At 34.9% G+C, this 25,566-nt stretch overlaps 3 protein-coding genes across 9 annotated transcripts in view; 2 read left to right on the top strand and 1 right to left on the bottom strand.

Annotated features, from left to right (window-relative positions):
* Nucleotides 1-207: 207 nt before the first annotated feature.
* Nucleotides 208-7,219, bottom strand: LOC112556337 (AP-2 complex subunit mu). Its single transcript, XM_025225232.1, has 11 exons — nucleotides 7,099-7,219; nucleotides 6,524-6,621; nucleotides 5,759-6,024; nucleotides 5,207-5,289; nucleotides 4,640-4,775; nucleotides 4,169-4,325; nucleotides 3,467-3,589; nucleotides 2,816-2,951; nucleotides 2,321-2,418; nucleotides 2,085-2,196; nucleotides 208-1,697 (listed from the first exon to the last, which is right to left on the bottom strand). Exons 2-11 carry the CDS (start codon nucleotides 6,595-6,597, stop codon nucleotides 1,563-1,565), a joined length of 1,320 nt encoding a protein of 439 aa, XP_025081017.1. The 5' UTR covers nucleotides 6,598-6,621; nucleotides 7,099-7,219; the 3' UTR covers nucleotides 208-1,562.
* A 179-nt stretch (nucleotides 7,220-7,398) lies between these two features.
* LOC112556341 (60S ribosomal protein L22-like) lies at nucleotides 7,399-8,801 on the top strand. The gene is made up of 4 exons (XM_025225238.1): nucleotides 7,399-7,547; nucleotides 7,833-7,958; nucleotides 8,249-8,370; nucleotides 8,614-8,801. Exons 1-4 carry the CDS (start codon nucleotides 7,539-7,541, stop codon nucleotides 8,756-8,758), a joined length of 402 nt encoding a protein of 133 aa, XP_025081023.1. The 5' UTR covers nucleotides 7,399-7,538; the 3' UTR covers nucleotides 8,759-8,801.
* Nucleotides 8,802-11,254: 2,453 nt separating this feature from the next.
* The window catches only part of LOC112556331 (probable cation-transporting ATPase 13A3), a 45,010-nt gene continuing 30,698 nt past the window's right edge, over nucleotides 11,255-25,566 (top strand). For 2 of the 7 annotated variants that reach the window (XM_025225220.1, XM_025225217.1), the window contains exons 1-3: nucleotides 17,243-17,694; nucleotides 18,277-18,359; nucleotides 21,636-21,803. In XM_025225220.1, the coding sequence (XP_025081005.1) occupies nucleotides 17,673-17,694; nucleotides 18,277-18,359; nucleotides 21,636-21,803 (273 nt within the window). In that variant the 5' untranslated portion in view covers nucleotides 17,243-17,672. Of the gene's footprint in view, nucleotides 11,670-17,239; nucleotides 17,695-18,276; nucleotides 18,360-21,635; nucleotides 21,804-25,566 lie in introns of those variants that run through there. The other 5 variants (XM_025225216.1, XM_025225215.1, XM_025225218.1 and 2 more) reach the window with 5 other exon arrangements.

Below are 25,566 nucleotides of genomic sequence, written 5' to 3'. Positions count from 1 at the left end.
TTAAAACAGATATTCATTGCATTCATGCCAGTCACATATCAAAGCATGAACACTCACATACTCTCTGCTCTCCCTCTCTAAATAGGCCCATTATGCCGCAAAAATGAAAATCGTGTACTTTATGGTCACACAATATCTCTGCAGAGTGAAGTTGCATTTCATACCTGCCATCACAACAGAATGTAGGAAAAAAACCCATCCAGAATCTTATATGCTAGACACACAAATCTTTATTTCTGAAAGGTTTACTAATTTGAAAAAGTAAGTAATTACAATGTCTTTAATAAGTTTTCGTGTTAACACTTCCGAGTCCAACAATAGAATAGAAAAGAATGGTACATTACAGTGCTTGGAAGACTAAAACTAAAGAAAGGAGATGACTGCAGAGGTGAGTAGGTGAGGCCACAAAACAGACATGCTTCTAACAACTGACTGAGTGAAAAGTTTTCATCAGGTGTGGCTTATTCAATAGACAAAAAAAAGAATTTTTTGAAATGCCATATTTTAATTATACACAGCAAGCAAGGCTTCAAACAGGAACATCTCTATGTTTATATGATCTGAATGCAAGAAGCAATTGTTGATCTTCAGATTCTCTACTCTGTTCAAAAGATTGTCCAAGTTTCACGAACCCTAAGTACAACAGAAGGCATTTTTTAATTTACACTATAATAGATAAAATGCTATAAACAATCTAACGTAGTGATAACTAAAATTACAGGGCATAATGATACCAAATGCATACACTATTAACTCACAACACACATGCTGTTGAAGGTTTTTACACTTTTTCTTTTTCACAACTGCTAATTTGCTAAACAGATATGTCCTTGTATCATGTTCAGCGCTGAAGTACAACCACCTGAATCACTACACCATAGAGAAAGAAGAGAACTATGCTAGTCATATAAGAAAACAACAATGCCAAGAAGTAACATGATTTTGAACATGTAACATTTTTTTGTTGTTAGCTTCTACTTCAGCATCAAACTATCAAGGAAATGCCAATATCTTCAGGAACTAGGGGCCCACAAACATGCACTACTTCAGCTTGGCAATTACATTCTAGGTTAGAAGCAGATGACTTGATTCTTGATTCATCTTGTTCTTCAATACTCCTTGTTCAATTTCTTTTTCAAGATTGCTTCTCCAAGACTGTTTCCAGCTGTACATAAGTCACCTTGCAGATGATACTTCAGCACACGATATCCTTTAGTTTTATTGCACTAGATTATGGGCAAAGCTGTCTATGTGATGCATGCTCCCTTTATATACTTTTTCATCACTGATATCACATACATATTACAAATTATACCATAATTGAAACACACCCACAGAATTTTTTTAATAGAAGACCTTCTCACTGCTTAACAAACTAGACACAAACTGAAAATGTATGAAACTACCAATCATTTAAAATTCATAACTCTCCTCCTGGGTCCACAAAAAGATGCTTCTTCCATTTACAATAAACCAGATTTGGAATGAAAATATTCTGACCAGTTCTATTAGACTGATGAAATGCCCCGTGGGTAAGCCCTTGATGAACATCAGTCTGTATGCTAACATCTTGTCTCATACAATCCACTGCGACCTATGTAGCGTACCCACTTGATCACATCATGATCACTGTAATTCATCTTGGATTCAAAGACCTTTAAGTAGCGCACTTTGAAGCCAGATGGAGCAAATGGAACCTAAAATATAAAGCAAAGTAACAAGCAATACTTCTTAAATTTGTTAGTAATGAAAATATTTAAAACATGACTATTTTGTGCTCTTGCTCCTTCGTGCAACTATTTTTTCATGGATATTAAATTTTAAAATATGGCAAACTTGATTCTTTCACTAGTGAGAGTAGTAAAAAAAAAATTGATTTCAAAGTATGCATTATCCTCCAGATTTTACAATTATGGCTCTATCTGCAGTTTTAGCATACATTCCCAAATTTCAAAATCTTGCAGTCTAGAACACTGTTCTCTACTTAAATCAAACTCTATGACAAAACTGAAATTTACACCATAAATTTCATTTTAATAAAAAGATACAGAACATATAAAAAAATGAAAAAAATTAAGACAAACCTCAAAGTTCATCGAGATTGGTGGTCGAGTCCACTTCTTCTTGTCATTTGTGCTCAGCAGTTCAATCTCGGCACTCAGTTGACACTCCTTCATGCCTCCCATGCGCTTGATTCTGCATTAAAATGGCCATTCATACACATCCACTGTCAAAAATCACTAGTGAGAAGATTGTTAACTAGAGTAATTCTACACAAGAAAAAAGTGGAGCCTGATGATAGTGGCCAAGAGGTACTCACTTCCAAACAATGGCATTTTCACTCGCTTTGTACTTTGCCTTGCCCTTCATGCAGATTACCTGAACACCACTAGTGTTAAGTGGTGTTGGAATGCGTACCTGTAAAAAAATTGTGAGAAATTTAGTTATCCAAGGTAACTAGGGTGTTTTTTCCTCGTCCTGCCGAACAATCAAAGAAACTTTTTTTTCAGCTAAAGACAACCCAAGGTATTAGCTCTCACCTTTTACTGATGTCAGTTCTTAAAAACTCAATTTTTCAACCATACTCCATGAACATACTGTATTTAAGTGCTTTCTGACATCAAAATACTAGAAAAGATGAGACTGTGAAAAGCTGGCATCAACTATAAGACACCGACAACGCTACATATCATGATATCAAACACACAAACTACAATGTGACATTTGTTTTGCAAAAATGATTTTTTTTATATTTATCTCATGTTGAACATGACAGCAATGCAGGAAATAACATTGCCTTAACTCACATACTAACCTCAACCTTTTGAGCTAGAAGAGATGGTTTAAAATTTGACTTGACCACCACTTTCACCTCCATCTTCTGTCGTCCAACTTCACGAACAAGTGGTATGACACGGAAAGGAAGGCTAATATCTTTAGTAGTGCGATATCTGTAGAGTAATGATCAAATACATGCCAAGATTACTGACTGAATAGTGGCTTTCATCTTAGAATAGAGCTCACTAATAACTTGGTTACACATACAATTGTAAAGAGAAGACATTTATCAATATGCCAATATCAATACTTTAATTATAAATGTTAAGCGATAGTACACCTAGTGTATAAATGGCTCCAGTGAATGGAGGATACCATGATTGAAAATAAAGGTGAAATGCTTAAAAAAAAATGACCACATGATTTTGAGTTTTTTTGCATAGGTTTTCTTCCCATAATAATCTTTATCACTGCCTTTTGTCCAGCCATCTGTCACTATCTTTAAGTTTCTATTAATATGAGAGCCTAAAGCTCTGGCATTCAAGTTAAAGCTCATCAATATGAAGAAAACAGACTTATACTAGGACATGCAAAGTAACATATCACACACTGGAAAATTACCAAAGTATTAGCACACCCACCATGCACTTTGTTTCATTCATTTTCTCAAATGAAATAACAGGCTTACCTCATAAGTTCAAACTCTCCATCAGGTGGGATGAAGCTTATGCTATGCTCAGTCTCAAACTTGCTCAGCTTGACACACTGATGGAACTGACAATCATCAATGGCAATCGATGTTTTACCTCCTCTGAAATATTTAAAAGCAAACTTGATTATGCAAGTCACCATCAATTATTGTGCCTGCATCTCATTATCAAAACCACAACTTCCCCAATAAAAAAAATTATAATTATAATAATTCACTAACTGCAAGTGATGAATGTTGTCAGAGTTCACTCCTTATTTTCATTCAAGTCAAGTATTTTACATTTTTCTGTGTTTTTTAAAATCAATTATTGTCAAGAAAATTATTCAGATAGGATGAAGATTCATGACAAAAATATTTTCTTTAGTTCAATGCTTGATTGTACATGGTCTCTCTCTTCTAACAGATATAGTCAAAAATTTTGTGGACAGTATGCACACTAATATCTAACAAGTATACTTTCTAATTTTACAAGGCCTTTCTTTTCTAAAATACAAGCTAAAGAAATCAAAATATGTCTAATGTAACTGTTTAGCATTTAGTCTTCACGAGAAAAGGTACATCGCTGATTCTACAAAGACAAAAAACCTCACTCAATTTCACTTGTGAAGTGTGAAAATGTGCATAAATGTATGTGCTGGCCAAAATTAGGACTGAAACATGACTAATTCAGCTGCTCACGTGCTGCCTCCTCCCATACGACTGGAATCATCAAGGCTGCTTTTCCCTTTGCTCTCCATCAGCACTTTGTCGTTGATCCCAAATTTGCATTCTGGCATGCCACTGAGGTAACTCTTCATCACAATGCGTCCTGCCACATGTGCACTCAGCACTTGTCCTGATTGAAGAACCCCAGATTTATTTATGAATGAACATTTCCTTCAATTTGTTTTTTAACACAATAATGAATAATGCATGCTTTGCAAGTGCACAATTAAAGCTTAAAAAAAAACAACTTCTAAGTTGCTGAGATTAATAGACCTGTTAGGTCACCACTAAAAATAAATTTTGATATCTTTTCAAAACAAATGCCATGATCTGCAATTCGCTTATGGATTAGAGTTCTTTGTGAGGAATTAGTTCTAGGAATCAAATCACTCTAAAAATAATTTGGTCTTATCATGTGAAAGAATTAATCATAAATTCCTCTACCTTGTGGTGACATGAGTAGATTCACAGACTCCAGAACATCAAGGAATAGCTCATTACGACGGTACTTAATACCTTCTCGACGCCAGCCTATTTGGCCTGTTACTTGTGACGTGATTTGGGCAGTCTCCTCTTTGGTCTTCACAAGTTGTAGTAAAAGAGTCACAATATCAATATAATTAATTAGCAAGATAAGCAAGCAATATTTATGTTTTCTTCTATTTTCTATATCCCTACATGGAGCAGCAACTGATTTTCTGATTCATTAAAGCTTTAAGTACTGGAGGCTGTTTGCTTTGAGGAACAGATAACTATCAGAAAATTCTGAGCACTTTACAGATAAAATCATTTTGGACAAGGCGCATTTTTTTAATCTTTCTATCATGTTGAAATAATTAAAGTGCAAAATAAAATATTCATGTATAGTTAGTAAGAATGGACCAGAAAAATTTGAACATCTGCCTGTAGACTTTGTAGTTACACAGAGAGACAACAGATATGTATAAACTTAACAGGAGATTTGGTGTTAATGGAAAAGAAGGAAATGACTCTAAAATAATGTTCACTCACTTGTGACTTTACTCCTTGTTGTGTAATAAAGGTTTTAAGGATTCCAGTGTCAGTATTTTGTGGATACCCAAAGTCTAAGATTTCTGAAAAGTGAAATATTCAGTTTAGTCCCCTGACATTTACTAATTGCTAGATAGACTTAATAGAATAAGCTGCTGACAAAATTATAGGAAATGTAATATAGCAGAAAAATTCAATCAGTATACCAAATGAGAAAATCGCTAGAATATTTCAAAGCAGACATTGAACTTACTAAACTGCTTCTACAAACGATGTCATTATTGGATATGAGATATAATTTGTGAAAGTGCAGACAACAAATAATGGGTAATACAATGTGGTGCCAGCCAAAACTTTAAGGGGAGAAAAAAGGTAGTGAGATTGCCTCTTGGATGCAGATGGGAGGAATATCCTAAGAAAATGTTACCTATTCTTAAAACAACATATACATGACTACAACAAAAGTGGCAATGGCAGATTTATTGCAATCATTTATTGCAAAAACTGCACCTCATTTATCTACTCCTAACCAGACTTAGAAATTATACTCACCATCAAGAATTTCATAAATCAGGACAAAATTATTTTTGATGTTGTCCTCAGAGATTTTTCCAAAGTATGCCTGCATGACTTCTACCATTTTATGCAGAAACTCAAATACCATGGCAGCATTTACATTTTGCTTTGTGACTGCAGCCACCCAAATGTTAGAGCGCTTGATATGGAAAAAACTGGTTCGAGCAATGTTGGTCACAGGGGAGCGTACCTGCTGTCGGGCATGGATGACATTGACACGAAATGCATCTACTGCATTTCGTCTGAAATTGAAAGGATTATTAAAAATCTACCATGCTATCTTGTGCAGAGAACTTATAATGGAAAGTGACAAACACATATACAAATTAAGAAAACTATTTTAAAGCTACATTTTAAACAATTTATTCTAAACTTATATATATATATAGTTACCAATGTAAGCTGTGTTAACTATACCAAAGGATTTGAAAAAAAATATAACAAGTGAATTTTAGCAGTCAGGAAAACATTTATATTTTATATTAACTTGAAATATTCAATCTATTTGAAACATCTTAATGAATATATTATAAAAAATAAAAGTAACAACTGTATTTTAAAATAATTTTAATTTAGTTGCAAAAGAAATCCTGTTTTAGCACAAAGCACAACACAGAAACATTATCCTTTTTCTTCTTCCACTGTCTAAAAATACTTGTTACACAAAAAAATATTTATACAGTGTTTAAAAAAAAGAAGGTAAATGTGATTTAAAAAAAAATGTGAAAACTCTGGATTTACCCAATATCATCTCTGAAGACCCGTGAGATAAGTACCTCCCCTTTATGATTGTACATAAAAAGCCCACCAATCATTATGAATGTCTTCTCCTTGCTTCACTGCAAAAAATATAGTAAATAATCTGGAATTATGTACCAGCAATTGCCGCACAGTTTTCCTACCCTTTTATAATGCGATGCTTTTTAATTATCTGTACATTTATCTTTCGGTCACAGCAATTTAACAATAAATGCCATCGTCAAAGTCAGAGACGAGGCGATGTCAATTGTTTCAAATATATATTATTATTGAAAAACACATAAATCGAGTTTAAATAATGCATCAACTAATCGATATACATAGTGTAGACTTGCTTTTGTAAGAGAGGGATCAAATCTATATGGTGTATATTTATCCTACTATGCATTTGTTCACATGGATCTGGATAGCAATCTTTTGCAATATAATTATAATTTTGTATCTTCTATAAAAATTATTGCAATAATTACTAGACCTAATTCCTCTTGAAGGTCCTACTTGAATAAATCGTTGACTTATGTGGCCAGTTTTACGAGATATGAACGGTGTAATCTTACCGGTAAAAGGGGTGTATCCATCATTACCAAGTTATCCACCTAACCGGAAACTCATTTAATGGCGAGAAAGTATAACTTTTTATATTTACTAGTGCTTAATGTTGTAAGAACTAGCATTGATATAATAAAAATTTTAATTTTATAATAACTTTAATACGAAGGTTATTCTTCTCTGTTTAATATCACGAAATTAAAATATTATATAATAATAATGGTATTAAGGGTGTCTTTTTCCAATCCGTATTATTAATTACTATTTTTTTTTAAAAGTGCTGTTTATTTATGTAGTAACTTATCTTAGTTATATATATATATTTCTGTCATTTTGTATACGTAAAGATCTTAATACTCTTTACTAGAAAAAATGTATATATCTCGTCGGCGGGAGTAACGTTCCCATCATACAGCAGAACTTCCTTTTCTGGTGGCGATCGGTGAACATGGCACCCGTGAGTTGAACACTCCTCATGAACTTTTAATATTACGAAGATTAGCATTAAAATAGTGGCATAAAAATAGTTCAGCTGTATCAGAGTAACGACAATTTGTAAGATGTGGCGGCTAAACAAATTTCCTGATTACGTTTTATTCGTTTTTTTGTTGATGTGAATGTGACCATGTGCTTGTGGTGTCTTCCATTCGACCATGTGTTAGTTGGAATTAAAAATTTTTGTGATGATAAAATGGTTATTGTACATTATATGGATTTTTTAAAATTTCCATATAACACGTAGACAAAACAAGTAAAAGGCACAGGGAGGGCCCAGTCTGGCAAGAGCAAAAAGAAGAAGACTACCCTGCGATACATGATTGACTGTACTCACCCTGTTGAGGATGGAATCATGGATGTTGCAAACTTTGTAAGTAAAGTGGCTATGTTCTCTCCTTCTGTAGGTTTTGAAACTTATAACAATGTGAGCCAAACTTTATTTAGACTAAGAAAAATCAGTAATATCCCTTCCATCGATATATTCAAATTTTATGCTACATTTATATTTTCATTCCTATCACTGTCTGACTAAACTACATTTATTTGGATTTCTGTGCTATTGCCTTACATTTTATATGGTGACTAGGGTCGCCTTCCCTAGTCTGATTAGGGTCATCTTCCCTAATCTGCTGGTCCTATCCGGCATCTTATTTGTTACAGGAGAAGTATCTTCATGAGCGTATCAAGGTTGAAGGCAAGACTAACAACTTTGGCACTGCTGTAGCCCTTGAGCGTAACAAGAACAAGATAACGCTTACATCAGAGATCCCCTTTTCTAAAAGGTAATGCTGATGTCAAGATAAAATGATCCAGTGTACTGCACAAGTTCTTGTGGTGTGATAAAGGAACTAAAATGGCAGATAGCAAGGCTGTATATCAAGTGGCATGCGTAGTTCCAACTAAAGTCAAATTAGTGTTCTGAAAGCTTATTTGCTATGCATAGTGGTTGAAATTCAATTATGGAACACTTACATATATTGTACCATTGCTCCAATGTTGCATATTCTGCTGTGCTACTGTTTCAGGTATCTCAAGTACTTGACAAAAAAGTACCTGAAAAAGAATAACCTTCGTGACTGGCTGCGAGTGGTTGCTAGTACAAAGGAAGCCTTTGAGCTGCGTTACTTCCAGATCAACCAAGACGAGGAAGAAGAAGAGGGTGACGAGTAAACGTTGCCAGAATTTGTTTGGAAATAAAATTCTCTCTTCAGAAGTTTACGTCTTTGTTTGCTTGAAAGTTTGGTAAAGGCATCGATTGCAGTATGATTGTGTGAGGTGTAACCTTCAGGAATTTGGAGCTTAAAACTTGGTGCTGTTTGCTACAAATTTCTACTTTGTGATTTGGCTGCACATTAAGAAATCTGAAAGTATAAACCTTTCAAAAGTATCTTGCTAAGCATGTTCTCCTTGGTGTTTACAAGTGAAATGCAGACTTCTGCACACCTTAAAATTGGGATCAATATCTTGGATGGCACTGATAGAAACAATGTGGAAATAAACTCCTATCCATGGGACCCAACATTGACGAAAATGAGATCTGGTATTCTATTGACATACTTTGCAAGTGTGCATCTGTACTATTTTGTAAAGCGCAACAAACGTTTTGGTAGATCACTTTTATTAGTACAGAGAGGCAAGCAAACGGTAAATTTTTATCTAAATTGGGTTAATTTGATTGGAGGTGTAGACCTCTAAAACAGGCAATATAATGTGCACTAAATCAAAGATTTTCATCAGACTAAAATAATGAAAAATTGTTTGCACTATTAGCTCCTTTACCCAACAAAAGTGCAAAATTATTTAAATAAAATTGCACATAATTGATTTTATGCTTGGAATTACATGCACTAGCCATCAGCCAATCTTTCTGTGTTGCATACCAATGCACAGATACTTTATCCTTCTACTATTATATTTGCTGAATAAATTATATAGCAAGATTGCTAACATTTTCAAATATTGCTGTCAAGGGAGCAATCTTCCTAGCAGTGCATATTCTTGTGACTTGCAGTTTTGTGTTAGTTAACCCAAATGTTTGCCAATCACTTGTTGCAGTATGAATTGATAAGGTTTTAAACACTATAAATGCAAAAATTAAATGCCTTCAAAAAATTTTCCTTTTCAGAATTACCAAAATACATGGTAATAGTAATGAAGTGTGTAAGTGAAATATGTCACCCCAAACAATATTTAAGTCTCTTTTATAAAGTGGGAAACATTAATTGCAAAACTGCTGAAATAAACCAGTACTGTGTGGAAAATGGGATATTTGCCCAGTCGCCCTCTTTTTGTACTGCTTGACCATCTGTAAAGAAAATAAATGTACATTTCAACGGGTGTAGTCTACTTTTACAGAAGGAACCAGTTTTCTGGCAGATAAACTCAAAAAACGACATTTTTGTGCACCTGATTACGAAATGGTTCTAAAACAGTATATTGCAAGGAGCTTTACCTAGTCATATAAGGAAAGGATTTCGCTTTGAAAATGGAATTTGCTGTCATAAAACAATGCAAATAGTGTTTCTGTATTGCATTTCCAGCAGCAAGTTTTCACATAATCAGCTTAACAATAGCTTTCTGCACACAAAATGTACCCTTTCCTCCCCACACAGACACCTGTGCACACAGGAGTGGAAGGCATGAAAATAAAAGGGAGAGAAAAAAGGAGCTGCATTAGTCCAGCTGGGATAGCAAACTCGAAGACACAAGTTTCTTGGTGGAGTAAACTGTTAGTAATGGTCTAATATAGTGGATTTTGCTAAGCTCTAGAAAACATGTACAGACTGCATTAATGTGCGATTCTTGAGGGAGAATGATGCCTCAATCGTCACACCAAGATTTCTCACGATATGGAAGAGTGAAATACTCACAGCATGTAAGAGTCGTGGAAAGTGATGCAACTCTACTATTACAGTTACACCAGGTTAGAAGAATACACTTTTGTCATCATTCAACTGTAATTTGTTCGTTTTTATTCACTCTTTCAAAGAGTTCACAGGCATCAGCGGCGAGTTCACCGACAGCCGCGCTGCTTCTGATCACGAACTGTATACATGTATGTCCTTGGTCAGATCTGGATTGGGGATTTGGCTTATGCCAATGCGAAAAAGGACTGCATGTCATCATTTCAATTTTCCTGGTTACAGTACTATGCAGATATACTGCTGGGCGCTGTATGGGGTATTGTGAATTTGACATGGTTTCATCATTTTAGTTTGATGACAGCTTAAGCTATTAACCTTGCTGTTAATGATCACATAGTAATTGGACTGGCTTGTGGTCATAATTCTATCAGAAGTAGAAAGTGGTTGAAAATGAAATATTTTTTTCGAGAACTTGAGTTCTTTTTTATATCATCTCATATATCATATCTTTATAGCGACTGCTCTGGTCAAGTTGACTCTTAGCAGATCGACATTAGAGTTGACGTGACTGCAGTGGAGTCTTCCAGGTCACATCAGTTAATAATTTCTCTTTTGTCTGTTTGATTGCTTCAATTTTGGTTAGTCTATACTATGCTGCGAGTCACCAGTGACCGGAGGTGCTGCATCGACTGCATGCTTGCCATGAGCGCAACCTCGAGCTAGTATTACATCCGGGGCGCCACAATCTCACCACGAACTAATATCCGTCCATGATCTCACTAAATCTCGAAGGAAAGATAACTACCAACTCTTTGCCTGGGTAACTCCCCCTAGGTCATAGCTGTTAGTGGACTATTTTCCTATCGAAAATTCCATCAACTTGATACTAATTATTTTTACGCTTATAAAAACAGTTAAGCATATTTAAAAATATTAAACCTATATAAATGTAGCGCTTTGGAATGTTGTCAACAACAAGAGAGCTTGTGTAAGTCAACTACCAACAAACGATTGTGGAAGTAAAGCTGTACGTAGTTCAGTAGTTATATTCGGCAGTAGACGGAACAGCCACGACAACACAACTTCATGCTTCGCCTACCTTGTTCTTAATTGGAACATACCACTGTTAAGAAGCGACGAAACATCGTCTGTGATGACATAGGTGCAATAACGATGCGATTTCGCTTTTACAACGACAAATATGAGTCTCCATACAGGCAAGTATTGTTTTTTTTTTTTCGTTTTAACGCAATTTGATGATTTTTTTCCTATCCAGCAGTTATTGGGTTCATATTTAGTATCACTATATCTTAATGTTTAACCCAAGCAATTCGATTAGATATATTTATAAAATTAACAGAAGATGGTTTTAAGGGGCTCTTATAATGATAAAATGGCATATTTTAATGTAGCACACAGATTGTAAAGGAGAGACTGAAAAGATCATTCAGAAATGCGAATGATGCACTGTACATAGAATAGCTCGCCGGACAGTTTACTTATAGTGTGTAGCATCCTCCAGTTTGGAACTTAATTTTTTTAAATCTAACTTTTTGTTGAATGGAATCATTTTTTTATATGTTGGTGAAAGGAGAATCATGTCGAACCACATGGCTTTATTTTAGTATACCTGGTTGTGTCACTTTGTGTCTGTATTCCTGGGTGAGTGTGTAAATGTGTGTGCTGTGTGTGAGAGAGAAAGAAATAAAGAATGTAAGCCCCTGTAACCACTGACTTAGATTTGCTAAATGTCAATGATGCTGACCTTGTGATATTCACCAAAAAATTTATGGTTACAAATTAATGCTTACAGCTGCACTATGCACAAGTTTCGAAACCTTTTTTAACATAACTTTACTGTTGAAAAACTGTTAATTGCTAATGTAATTGTTTTGTTGCCACCACACTGAATGTCATGTGCTTGATATTTTTCATAATCACGTAGTTACAAATACTTGACAAGGAAGCAATGAAGTAATTATTAATCAGCTTTTGTGTGGCATTTTAAAAATAAAACTTGAAGCAGTTATATTTTTAATGACATTCCCCATGGGAAAGCAAAGAACCTAAAAGTATAAAGCAAATCTCCAGTCATCTTCTTTTCAGTTTCCTTTAGCAGGAAGGTGATAAGCACAAGAGCACACATATATATAACTGGACTGCTTGAAGACGTTTTTGGCATAACTTCTAGAATGAGGCCCAAGTACAAATTCGCTTCTGGTTTAACTATCAACGGCAGGAAGATGAGCATATAATGTGAACTCTTGTATTGAGGGAGCTACAAAAGCTTAAGCTTTATGGACTGTTGTGTGTTCAGTTTATTGGCTTTAGGTCATAGGAAGTGGAGGTCAAGGACTTTTGCACACACAAATCTAACTAAATAATAAGTTTATTGCAAATCTGTTATTGACTTTAAGAATTTTATTGCGTTCTGGATATTAAAATGCTGAATGGTTCACTGAGACCTGACAGCCTACAACTTCGCTAGAGGCTAAGACTGAGTAGGAATTGGTCTCAGCAGACAGCCAACTATCCAGAGATATGTGTCTGTCGTGAAAGTAAATTTCAGTAGAATGGTAACACAGAATCTAGTCTTACGCAAAGTCTTTTTTTTATTTTTTATTTGATGTTCTAGTCAAAGCATTATTTCTATGTGCATGAGAGATGTGGGGAATCATGTCATAACTTAATTGAAAAGTGTAAACTAGTTTGCATGTGACTTCAAAGAGTAAATACCAAATATCATCATATATGGAAAGCTGTCTTCCTTCTTTGATTACCAGATTTTTAGAACTGGTCACTCTGGTGATAAAAGAAAAGGAGACATTCATTGCTATAAGCAGGATTGGTATAGTGCACCTAACATTAAGGACATACATCTTTAATTAAAACATTTCTTGAAGTACCTTCTGGATACAATAACAAATTTCAATTTATTTATTTATCAGATTTAGATTAGGGACTTTCTGATCATAAATGTTAATGCAAGATATAGTAATCGATCCACAAATTGTCCATTTTGAAGATGAGATAATTTTTTAATTTGAGTTCTCCAAATATCATACATTGATAACTTATGAAATCTTTAAGTTTTACCCATAAAACAGCACTAAGATGCAAATAAAAATATATTTTTTAATTATGCATTCCTAGAAAAGCAGTAGCTTAAAATGGTAGAATATGAAAGAAAGTACCGCAGTAAAATATTTATATGTTTGCATAGTGCTGGACTAAGATGTTTTATTATGTGTAGTTTCTGTATAAAATTTCATTTTATTACTGCTATCTTGTTACTGTCATATGTTCCTATATATGAAGGCTTGTGGGTTTATATAAAACTTTTATTGTTAACTATAAATTATTATGCAGCAGGTTGTGAGTCTTTTAGAAGTTTAGTGTTTGACATTGCAAGGAAAGAAACAGGCAAAAATCATCTTTCTTGACACTATTTGTGCCGTTTCTGCTCTTTGCTTTGCATTTTTGTTATGAAATGCACCCTCATTTAATTTCTAATATACATATAGTTTTATTACTTTTATGCTTGAAGGCACAAGCTTTTTAGCAAGGGGTAGAGTTATATTGAAAATGATATGGAAAATAGGTCTTTTCATTTCTTGATACAGAGAGATGATATCACTGGGTATGCATCCAACAGACATCACATCAGTTTTCCCATTTAGCAGACATTATCTTAAATACACATATGTATGTATAAACAAATAAAAGAAATACTGCAATAGCTTTTGCCACAACTCACAGTACACAAAAGCAAAGGTCAGGCAGCTTTGGCTATATCAATTTGTAATAATAGGGGAATGCAAGTCTGGTACAAAGAGGAAAGAAAAGCAAATGGCTAACAAGAAATCCTATACCAGCTAAATCTGTTATAGGATGAATTGCATGATAATAACTGATATCTGATCTTTGAATAAGTTCAACAGTGTTATTGATAGTGTACCCGTTAAAGCTAAAGTGAAAATTTTTTATCATCCATATTTATGTTCAATTTACACTATAATCTTAATATAAAGATGATCAATAAAATAATAATTTAAAGGCCAGTTGAAGAAAATAGCATTATTTAGTTAACAAAATCTTTTATTTGCCATGTATTATGCATTGATCATTTCTCCACCTCCCCCACCTTCAGTTTTTATCTCTGATGATTAGTTGAAGGTTTCATTGTTATCAGTGGGGGCTGGTTTTAAGTTAAACTCTTTTGTCTGATAATTTTTAAGTAATCTTGAGTTGTTTGTTTTTGTTTTTACATGGAGGGAAAAAGTGAGATGCAACAACACATTTAAAGCAGGCCAAGAAATAAATCCACACATAAAGATAAATAATTTGTAGTCAGAGGTCAACAGAGGGGAAACAAGGAATTGGGTTTTACTTGAACTCAAAAACTGTGCTTTGATTGCACTGATGTAATGCCATGATCAAAGCTGCTTTACACCAGAAAGCACTATCTTTGCATGTTTATTGTGTTTAGCTTTCCAAAGTGGCTGCTGAATGTTTAAATGGCTGCTAGTTTTATCACTAATTTGTAATGGGAATGCTTGTTTTATAGCTTGCGTATAAAGTATCTTATGTATAATATAGCTACACGCATTCTTGTTAAATGGTCACTAGTATAGGCATTGGCTTCTTTGTTCCAGCCTTCCAGTTTGAAAGCTGTTTTTTTTTTTTTTTAAAGTTTGCTTTCAGCCAGATATTTTTCTCTTTGGTTATGTGTGCAAAACACTATCCAGTAATAAGGGTAAACATTAAGATATGCCGCTCAGTAGATTTACTATTTTTGAAGATGAGAGCCAGCAGAGTTAAGAGTCTGCAAGTTCAAAGGACTCATGTGACACAAATGTTTTTTCTAGCCGAAAAGAGGTCAACACCGCAAATGTTAGGATAGTGCATAGATACATTTACAGTATGAAGGCCTCATTTAATGGTAGAGCTGAGAACATATGAAAATTAGTCATATTATGACCTCACAATTTTGACCTCTTTCTGTGTATAGCGATGTTTGAAGAGCAATATCAAAGATGATGGGGAAGATGGGTTGGGGAGTTGACTTCCGGAAGGCTTTCACCAGTACACATCATAGGCCCCTCCTAAGAGGGATCTTCCTATGCAGCTCTCATGGTAGTGTTGGTGTTGCAGTTTTTATAGCAGGGGTTTTATGAGGTGGGATTGCTAGCCCCATGCCCAACCCTCCTCCTTTATCTGGGCTTGGGACGGCAGGCTCCCTTTGTGGAGAAAAGAATGTCAAAGAATGGAAGTGTTATTCACTCAGATTTGGGGAAATACAATTTTTATATCAATTAAGTTTTACCCAAGTTTGAAAAGAAAATTTTGCACCCAACTACTTTAAAGGTTTGGTTAACTGGTTTGCAAAATTATTTTGAAAACATTAATTCCAATAAAAACACTGGGCGCTGTTGTCTTTACTGTCCTGGAGACTACTTCTGGCTTTCTGCCTTCTGATGTTACACACAGTAGCGAATGTTCACAGCAGCAGGCAATTTCTATATGTTGACTATGATCTTGATGTTTACCAGCTCCCACGGGCATCTTAATCATAACATAGTATTAATCTTTGGTTGAAACCAATTCTTCTTTTGATGTAGAATATCCTCAACACATTTCCGTGCAAAGTCACGATATCGTCGAAACTTTCAGACATTTAGCACATTGTGTATGATTGTCTCGTATTTAAACTCTGATGGTTAACTGAGACAATTTTTAGAAGGCCATCAGCAGTTTTTCAACTACTTCGTCGAGACGGCTGGGTGAGAGGGGGTAATCTCGCTCGATGTTTCCATGAACGTGGGATATTAGTTCGTGATGTTTCCTTTCGCTTTTTGCTCTCATCTGCGACAAAGACGCGAACTTTCTCGTGTTAGATCGCCTTGGTCGATTTCTCTAGGGTATGGCTGTATGGGAGCCAGCAGAACAGACATGTATTCAACATAAAGCGGTATATCAGCTTCTCTGCGGCCATATTTCGCCTATACTTGGACGATGTTTATATCGATGTCAAAGTTCCATCGCACGACCAATGCCAGTGGCCGACGTTAGCATCACAGTTTTGGTCCGGATATTATACATGTAGTGCGATAAAATAAGAAAAAAAGATAATTGAACTAGATTTTGCTCTGCTTGACATCTCTGATTCCTTTACATATGAATCATTAATTAGTGTCTAAAGATCGCCCCTGTGCATCGCGTGTGTGTGGATCAAAATAAAAGGCTTTCCATATGACACCTCTTGACCAGACACATTCGACAATGCATCATGTATATCATATACATATCCGGTTTAGATGGTGCTAGTGGAACGCACAGACATAACATCCGTGCGGTCCAGAACACACAAGTGTTAAGAGAATTGACCGTGATTTGGTACCCTCTCCCTCCTTGTCACATCATCAAATCTTCCTCTTGTATCAAACCATTTAGTGCTAAGAGGCGGAATTATAGAGTTACCACCATTGCTATTAGATGTTATAAGTGAATAAGTATCTGCAAGAAAAATAGCTTGCGTGACGTATATAAAGGAGCAAGGGGTATTGTATATATTGATAGATGATCTCCATCATGTCATCGATTTTCAGCACAGGTGTGCGGCCTGCACTCATTTTTTGAGGGAGCAGTCAGCGACAAATATGCTCACACAGTCCGACTGCCCCATCGGCAATTATCTGCCTCCAGCTGCGCCTGTCAGCGTTATTACCGACCTACACGTACGCCTAATCGCAAGAAATTAGCTTAACCACCCACCACATACTAGACACGCACAAAAACGCCAACTGCTTAAAAGAGGGGATCATCTCATTTTGTTAATAGTGGGTGGCCCGCACATCAATGGATTTTACCTGACCATTTTTTTTCTTCGTCGAAAATCCAGCGTTTTGAAAACGTTGTAGCTATCGAATTTGCATCTCATAGCAAACAAACAAACAGTGCATGCTGTTATCAAGTCTGGTGACGAAAAATTTTTTTCAAAAAAGGAAAGAACAGCTACGTCGGTGGGAGAGCTCGAGTTACGGCGCCATCGCCTGCTAGCAAAGACATTGCTCTGACCCGACAAGAAGAAAGTCAGATGATAGAAGTTTCAGAATTAGAGATTGCTATCAGTGTGAATTTTGAAGTGGAACTTTGTGGAGAAAGGGAAGAGATTCTGAACTATCAGATAGAAGACTTTCGACGCACAAGGTTTCACAACGATGGGGGCAAGGAAGCAATTAGGTCTGTAGCTTAAAGAAAGTTCTTTTTGTTGAAAAAAAAAATTCCGAAATTGCCACTTCTACAACTGCAGCTTAATAGACGTAACAGCGGTGAATAGTGTGACTTGCTTTTGAGAAACTTATTGTTTGAACTGTGCAAAAGTAAAATCCACAGTAAACAAGAAACAGATTGTTAAAAGAAAATTTATTGCACTCCTCTACACACACACAGAGGATCCTTGCTACAAATAGTGAAAAGTGAATATGCAGTGGTTCCGAAAAAGTGTTTGTAGTTTTGTAAACATTAAAAATATATTTATTAGAATTGTTCAGTATCCTTTTTGGTTATTCCTGTTTCTGTGATACTTTTGCCTTGATCCATTTCTGACAGCTTGGTCCAATGCCTTCAAATAGAATGTTATACTTCATTCTCAGAATCAAGACACATCTTTTGAATTAGTAGCCTGCATAGTGACATTGTTTATAGTGTTTTTAATGGATGTCTTCAAAACCAGGTTGTTATTTAATGATGTTTGTTTAAAGTGCTGTACAAACATACAAACAATGCATTGTAATATCTTGTCTGTTTTTGTTCATGTAACAGATAGCAGCTCTCAGAATGGTGATGCAAGCACCACTCTGCTTCGTTGTCATGCAGTTCTGAATGCAGGCACTGATGATGAGCTGGTAATGTTTTTTTCCTGTTATTTTGGTACTTACAATGGTACTTAACGATGCATAAAAATTAACTGTTAAGCCATTGTGGTAAATTATTGTGATTACGTGACAAAAAAATGGAAAATAAGAAAATACGTAAGTCTAGAAAAATAGTTTTTATGGTGATTTTTTTCTGGTATTGAGAGCTTTATTACCTTTATTTGTATCAGAATAATTCCTAACATGTTCCGGCACACCTCAATCTTTACCCACTTTCTCTACACACTTTATAGCATTCATGAATCTATCAAACCAATAGGTCAGCATAATGTAAAAGAAGGTATACAGAAATTATGCTATAATTAGCCACTGAATAAATTTAAAGTTTAGGCTAATTAGGAAAATACATTGCCTATATTTTGACAAATGATGCAGTTTATTAGTGCAGATGATGTCTTTGTTTTTGTTTTATCTGCTTTAGTGGGGAATAGCAGGACCTACTACTAATGATGTAGTAGGACTTTAAAAGCCTTGATTTCTTATAGCAGGAATTTATTTACTGGGACTTATGATATCAAGGTTTGACTATATGACAAAACCTCGCAACCCAGAATTTCATTCCAGGTTCACTTCCAAGTAGTTTCTTGTTCCATACTGAATCAGGGCTAGATTTGATTTTGTATTTTAATCGAGTTATAAAAGAAGTAGCAATAGTAGCTAATATATATAATAATAATAAATTGAAGATTTATATAGAGCACATATATATATATATAGTTGATTATCTCAGTGCTTAGAAGCTAAGGCTTTATCAGGATGCCTAGAGAGAAAACTGCATTTGACAAAATTCGAATCCAAAGCACCTTATCCTCACTGTATTAGTTACAAAAGTTTGTACATTCCCTGGAGTTAAATGTTTTGAAAATGGTTTTATTGACTACCTGCATACACTAACAGCATGAAGCGGAAGGAAGACCATAAGGACATTTAAATTTTTATTGCATTTTTTTAACAAACAGCATTACTTATCTAAAATCAGCTGATTTTAATTTCAAAATTAACTGATGCTATGCAGTGGGAGAGCAGTCAGTAGAAGTGGCTACAAACAAGTGCATACATTTTGTAGCACATTTAGTTCACCTCTACGTTGAACAATTATTATTAGAAATAATTACAAATACCTTTACTTTTTAAAGTCAAACATGAATATTGATCCAGCTTTTGAAAGTTGTAAAATGGAGAAAAAGCTTGACAGTAATTGTCAGTGGCTTTTAAGTTTTTTAATTCTGATCATTTCAAGGGGGAAAAACGGAAAAGTCAGTGATTATTTTTTATTCAGCCCCCAAATTTTTAGCTTGAAAGAAAACATGATATATGTTTTATCTGTTGATTCATTAAATTGGGTTCATGCACTAAAAAGATTCTAGCTCTTGCTCCCACTTATTTATGTACATAGATAAAACAATAGAGCTATGGTGATGGCCTGAACATTTGGGGTGACTGCATCTGTATCGGGTAATAAAGTATTCCACATTAGCAAAATGCCCCTACATAATTATCAACATTTAACACTGACCGTTTTAAATCCATACAAAATACATTGTTACTTTATGAATAATAACATTAACACTTCTTTCAGAAACCACATGCTCCATGCTCAGAGATTTACAGTTTTATGCCTCAGTGTACAATCATAAGGAAGTTCTCAAAGAGGTCATTACTCCAGAACATGACATTGCTCAAAATAATCTGAAGAAATACAAGTGCTGCATCCCATCTATATAGGTATCTAAGCACTGTATTATCACTACTTATGGATCCAGAATAACTAGTTTAAGTAGAAAGATTGTCTGTAAGTGAACAGTAATAAAGGTCAGTAACAAGACAAACTTTGCAAATAAATGTGTGTTGTAAACTCTTTAAAAGAGTGATTAAGGATCAGATAGACAAATAATGGTTTGGGCTTAGTGGAATGGGGTTAATATATTGGACTGCATTTGTTCTAAACGCTATTATAATAATAACACAGTGAATTTATATAGTGCCATATCCTGCGCCTATGGGCAGGCTTATGATACTTAACAACAACAAAAAAAAGACAAAGCAAACATGGACACATGCAACATAATATGCAAAATTGTTAACTACAGAATGCCAGTTAATATGAATGATATCTAGCAAGAAGCTGCATCAGTGTGCACAAATCATTTGAAAAGCTGTGATTCAGGCTTCAAATATTCCTGTCCATACCGCAAGTCTAGTCATAAAATAGCTCTAATAGGTGTTTTTTTTTTGGCTGCTCATTGGCTTGCCTGCACAACACCTGTTTGAAAGACCAGAATAACTACAATTACTGCTACTGTATTCCTAATTACATGGTCCACTCAAGCAAAATTAACGCATGCATGTACAATAGTAAATGCTTAGAAAAATATTTCCAGAGTGGAGGTCAAAACAGTTTATGAAGCAGCTCTTAACATTTGTGTAACAGGCGCTTTGCTTTTTGGGCTATTGCTTTATTATGTTTAGGAAAACATGGATCAATTACTACATTTAATTTAAAAACCATGCCATTAATGTCCTGCCAATGGTTGAACAGTGCAGTAGCAGTAAATCATGCTATATTATATTGACAGGTTCAATCAGCAATTTACATTCATAATGTGATACTTGGATTGATTGACCCATTGATAAAATAAACTTTTTGCTGACTTAGCAAAAAAGTCACATTGCATTTGAATTAATAAAACAACATATTACAATGAACCAATTAGTGCTAGAAAGTGTAATACCCTCATTTTGCCCTTTGATAGATTACAGCGTAAAAAGGAAACTAAAATATAAAGATTCCAATATACTGAACACTGTAATTGAATGCAAAGGGCCAATATGTTACCATCAAATCTAACTTTTATTGGTCAATATCAGAAAATATGGGTTTAGACAGACTGGGGTTTTGTTGTGGCCCAAGTGCACAATGAACACATCCCATTTCAAACATTCACAGTCCTGTGTTGTTATGTGTGTGCAGCCATGATGAAGCAACTGAAGTTTAAATTGATTAGTTGTTGATTTGGATAAGTCATTTTAAAATATCTTTTTGAAGTAGGAATATTTTTAATTTACTACTTTCCCTCTGAGTTATTCTGATTCGTTCCCTTTCTTGCTTGTTCTGTTTTTCTTACAATAGCTGTTTTCTTTCTAAATTTATGATTCTCGTTCTCTCTCTCACTCTCTCTAAACTTTTAGATTTTTGCAAAGAAACAAAATTTTCAACTCTTTATCTCCTCCTCCTGCCTTCTTCAGTCTATCACAGGCTACCATGAGGATCGATTGAAGAAGGTTGTCTTCTACATTCTGGTAGTGCTTACCTTTGGCATCTTGCTGCTGGTACTTTATTGGAAACCTGAACTTGAGTGCTATCTTAAGCGCCGAGTCTGCTCCCTATATGATGCTGATGTGGTCCTCATCAAGGTTTGTGTTTTATCTTTGCAAGTGTGTTTTTGTCTTTGCTTGTTTTTTAGTTGCTTTTTTTGTACATTTGTTAAACTTACCAAAATAGTGGCTAGATTTTAAGGTCTCATTTGCTGAGCATATAATAATGCAAAATGTGTAAAGGGCATACTCACACTCCCAAGGAGTATGCTCTTAGCGCTTAAGAACAAGAATGAAACATGGACAGCATATGAGAAAACAAATAAATAACATATGAGCTATAAAAGAATAAACAACTGTACTAAACGAAGAATAAAATCGAATACAGAAAACACAAAGAGGAACCAAATAACAAGAACAAGAGCTGAGAGTAACATATTGCAAAAGGACTGGTGTGAAAAAAGATTAGCATTATGAGAAAGGTTGACAGACAATTTTTCAGCTAGTCTACTTAGAGATATGTGTCACATACTGTGATTTAGCAAACAATGACTTGAATACTTAAAAGTAAACAAATACATTCCTCTTCCCTGCCATACTCAACTAAGAGAAAAAAAAATCAAAATTTGTACACATGCACGAAACATCTCGGTGAGGTATTATTGAGAAAATGCAAAAGGAACTTCATATGCCGTGTTGTGTAGCTACCCAGTGGTTTGTTTCTTACAAAGTTTGCAGTTTATGAGTCAATATTTCAATTGCAGAAATAATTTTTCATGATGAATTTACCATCTTTTGTGGTCTTTTAATGTTCTTTATCAAATTTGTGCTCTCATTCCAAAATGGGAAGGTTGCTGAAATTGTCAGAACAGCCAAATAATATTTTTATTCCAATAAAAACTGAAAAAAATATACTTAGAAACGTTCTCTTTTTTTAAAAAAAGAGGGTAAAAATGCTTTTAGGCATTGATTTAAAAATTAGTCGTATCTTAAATATGTTCTTCTCTACACTCTACACAATCCATCCTCTTGATATTTATTCTGTGTATTATCCTATAATTTATATTTTACTATAAAGATAACATTTTTTCCTCTCTTGTAAGGACATGTAATGTTATTTTCTAATCGTAATGCACATTCTTGTGGGAAAAAAAGTATAGGTAGTTCCTTAACAATTTGGTCAGTTGGGTGTGAGTATTAGAGACATTTTTTTGTGTGTGCTCAGATTAAGGGAAGTAGGTACCCATCTCCTTATCCTTGCTGCCTCAGCTCGTAATCAGGTAGCTATTCAATAGGACAACTTGGAAAATAACATTAAACGGGGCTATTAAATTCTGCTGACGAATGCAGAGACATCTTGTGGGAAGAAAATACATCCATTATCTTGATCCATCGTGTGGGTTGGGCTTCACCCAGGTGGGGCAGGAAGATGTTAACAGATGCTGCTAATTATGAGTTCCTGAGGTACTTATTACTGTACGCAGTATACCGGTAGAATCTTCTATACCTGCAGCTGACACAAAATATAACCTTTCATGAAATTATATAAACGACAAGTCCCTACTGGCAAAAAGAACCATTTACTGGATTCTGCATTTTGATAGCTATTACCAATTCTCTTTACAGCTTTTTAATTGTAAAATTGCAAAATGAAAACCGCATTATTTAAAAAAAATGTTTTTGAGCAAGAAGCATCATGCTTCTAGTTTACTGCCGATGGATGTCGGTGGCACTGTCCATGTCAGGATGCCTTTAATATTGTTTATTGATTTTGCTATTTGCCTTTGGTAACATATGTTGAGGTGGATGTCCAGATCAATACCACCAGTACTTGTAAGCCTATACAGTAGGTACCACTCCATGCTGATAGGGTATGTTCCTGAAGTGAATGCGACCGTGATAATTTGCAAACATTGACAAATGATTTGTCTGCATTTTCCATTCCTAGATTAAAAATCACTTTGTATGCATCATAATTCATAAAGTTAGTAATCTGCTATTATCAGAGCATTGGTGTTATACAACAGCAGGATAGTATGTACTTGTTCTAAGGTATAGCAACATTTAAACTAAGCGAAGTGAATATTATCATCTACTGGAAAGGTAATTAATGGCAATAAAGTGTTTAGGGATAAAGCAAATGTTATTTTTCTAAGGTTACAGACTGCTCTATTTTTAAAAAAATGAGGTTAATATTTTTGAGCCATAAAGTGCCCTTAAGGACTTAAGACACCATCTGGTTCCAGCTTGTTTCAATTATTTTTAAAAATTTTGTTCAATCACTGACATAAAATTATGTTACTGCCCGTTATGCGGGTCGGCACGTAGGGCAGCGACATATAAAATTATACTTACAACAAATATACCTAAAAGTGTTTTTGAAAGCTAGCTGCGGTACATGTACATGTCAGTGTTTTGGAATAAATGTGTGATTCCATTGCTGATGTTGGTGCTTGAAGTCTGGTTGTCGTTAAAAATGTTCTGACAATGTTAACAGAGGGAAGTAAAAAAAATTTATCCAAGTGAAAATTGATTTCAGATGAGCAGGTTTATTTCATTAAAAGATGCTGATTGATTCCAAAAATATCTGCAAAAAATTTTGTCTGAATTACAAGCCTTTGCACGTAATAGTTGTTGTCACTTGGTTTTTCCCTTAGTGTCATGAATGGTGTCTATTTCTTGTGGAGCCGTAACTCCTGAGCATGCTCAAAAATCTTTCCTGTTGGCCCTTTAGTGATGCCAGAGAGGATATTCAGACATGCATGAGCTTTTTAAAAAATGTATATTTACTACACATTTTTGTAAGAGACTAATAGCAGTGCAGCAAAATGTTTTGATAACATGCTTACAACTTTGAGTTTATTTCAAGTTTGACTTGGATTAACCTGTAAGGTCCATTTCACAGCACTGTAGTAGAGCTTGGTTCATTGTATCCTGTTTTGCATTGTTTTGGGATAGTCCACACTTGATGTTATTTAGCTCAGGAAACTAAAGTTTTCCTCATCCTGTTGACTAAGTGTTATGGCTTTCTGGTCTTTTGATCATGTAGAATGTGATAAACATGTGTGACTTGCATAAATAGTGGAGTAATCACTTTCGTTTCCCTCAAGCTCTTTACATGGCCATCAGACTAAGAAACCTGTGAATTTAGAATGTATTTAATAAAAATAATAAATACACGATTTTTATAGTGCATACTAATACTTGTGAGAAGCATGCTTTTAGCTGTTTAGAACAAGAACGAGACATGGACAACATATAAGAGACAGAAGAATAACAACAGTATCAATCATGAATAAAAGACAAATACAGAAAAAGCAAAGAGGAACCAAGTAACAAGGACTAAGAGTATCATGATTTTGCTAAGGAAGACAATAAAGGAAGTATCAAAAAGAGGGGAGGGTGTGAAAAAAGCTCCCAGCCTGTTATTAGTAGTAGTGCTTAAGGAAGAGGTGATTTTTAGTGCACTTTAAAGGATTCAATTGTGGGTAGGTGGTGGATATGGAAAGACTCCATTGTTTGGCTGCACAGTAACTAAAAATCCTGTGACCATATTTTGTTCTGGTGATAGGAATAGTTAGGAGACTAGTTGTTAGACGAAGAGACAGACAAAGGGCATAGTGGTCTAGCTGGGATGTAGGGAAAGAGAAGTTCAGAAAAATAGTCCAGGCAGGAGCCTGCAAAGAATTTTACATATCATAGACAGTTTCATTATTTAACTAACCTTAACAAGTTTTGTATGCAAGAGAGGAGCAAAAGGAGATAGGAATAAATTTACTCAATGATCTCTAGGAAGATAAAGCTACATCAACCCCTCAAAAACCCTTTAACCCGAAGGAGAGAAATGTCCCTATTCACAATT

Source organism: Pomacea canaliculata, linkage group LG2, assembly GCF_003073045.1.
Source record: "Pomacea canaliculata isolate SZHN2017 linkage group LG2, ASM307304v1, whole genome shotgun sequence".
NCBI lineage: Eukaryota > Metazoa > Mollusca > Gastropoda > Architaenioglossa > Ampullariidae > Pomacea > Pomacea canaliculata.
Note: the sequence above shows the minus strand (reverse complement) of the source record. Positions and strands in the feature narration are given on the sequence as shown.

Coding starts and splice junctions, on each gene's coding strand:
- LOC112556337 (XM_025225232.1), bottom strand. CDS start 6,597: ATGATTGGTGGGCTTTTTATGTACAATCATAAAGGGGAGGTACTTATC. Junction 2,952..3,466: donor GGAGAGTTTGAACTTATGAG/GTAAGCCTGTTA, acceptor ATTACTCTACAG/ATATCGCACTACTAAAGATA. Junction 1,698..2,084: donor CAATCTCGATGAACTTTGAG/GTTTGTCTTAAT, acceptor TTTATATTTTAG/GTTCCATTTGCTCCATCTGG.
- LOC112556341 (XM_025225238.1), top strand. Junction 7,959..8,248: donor TCATGGATGTTGCAAACTTT/GTAAGTAAAGTG, acceptor TATTTGTTACAG/GAGAAGTATCTTCATGAGCG. Junction 8,371..8,613: donor GAGATCCCCTTTTCTAAAAG/GTAATGCTGATG, acceptor CTACTGTTTCAG/GTATCTCAAGTACTTGACAA.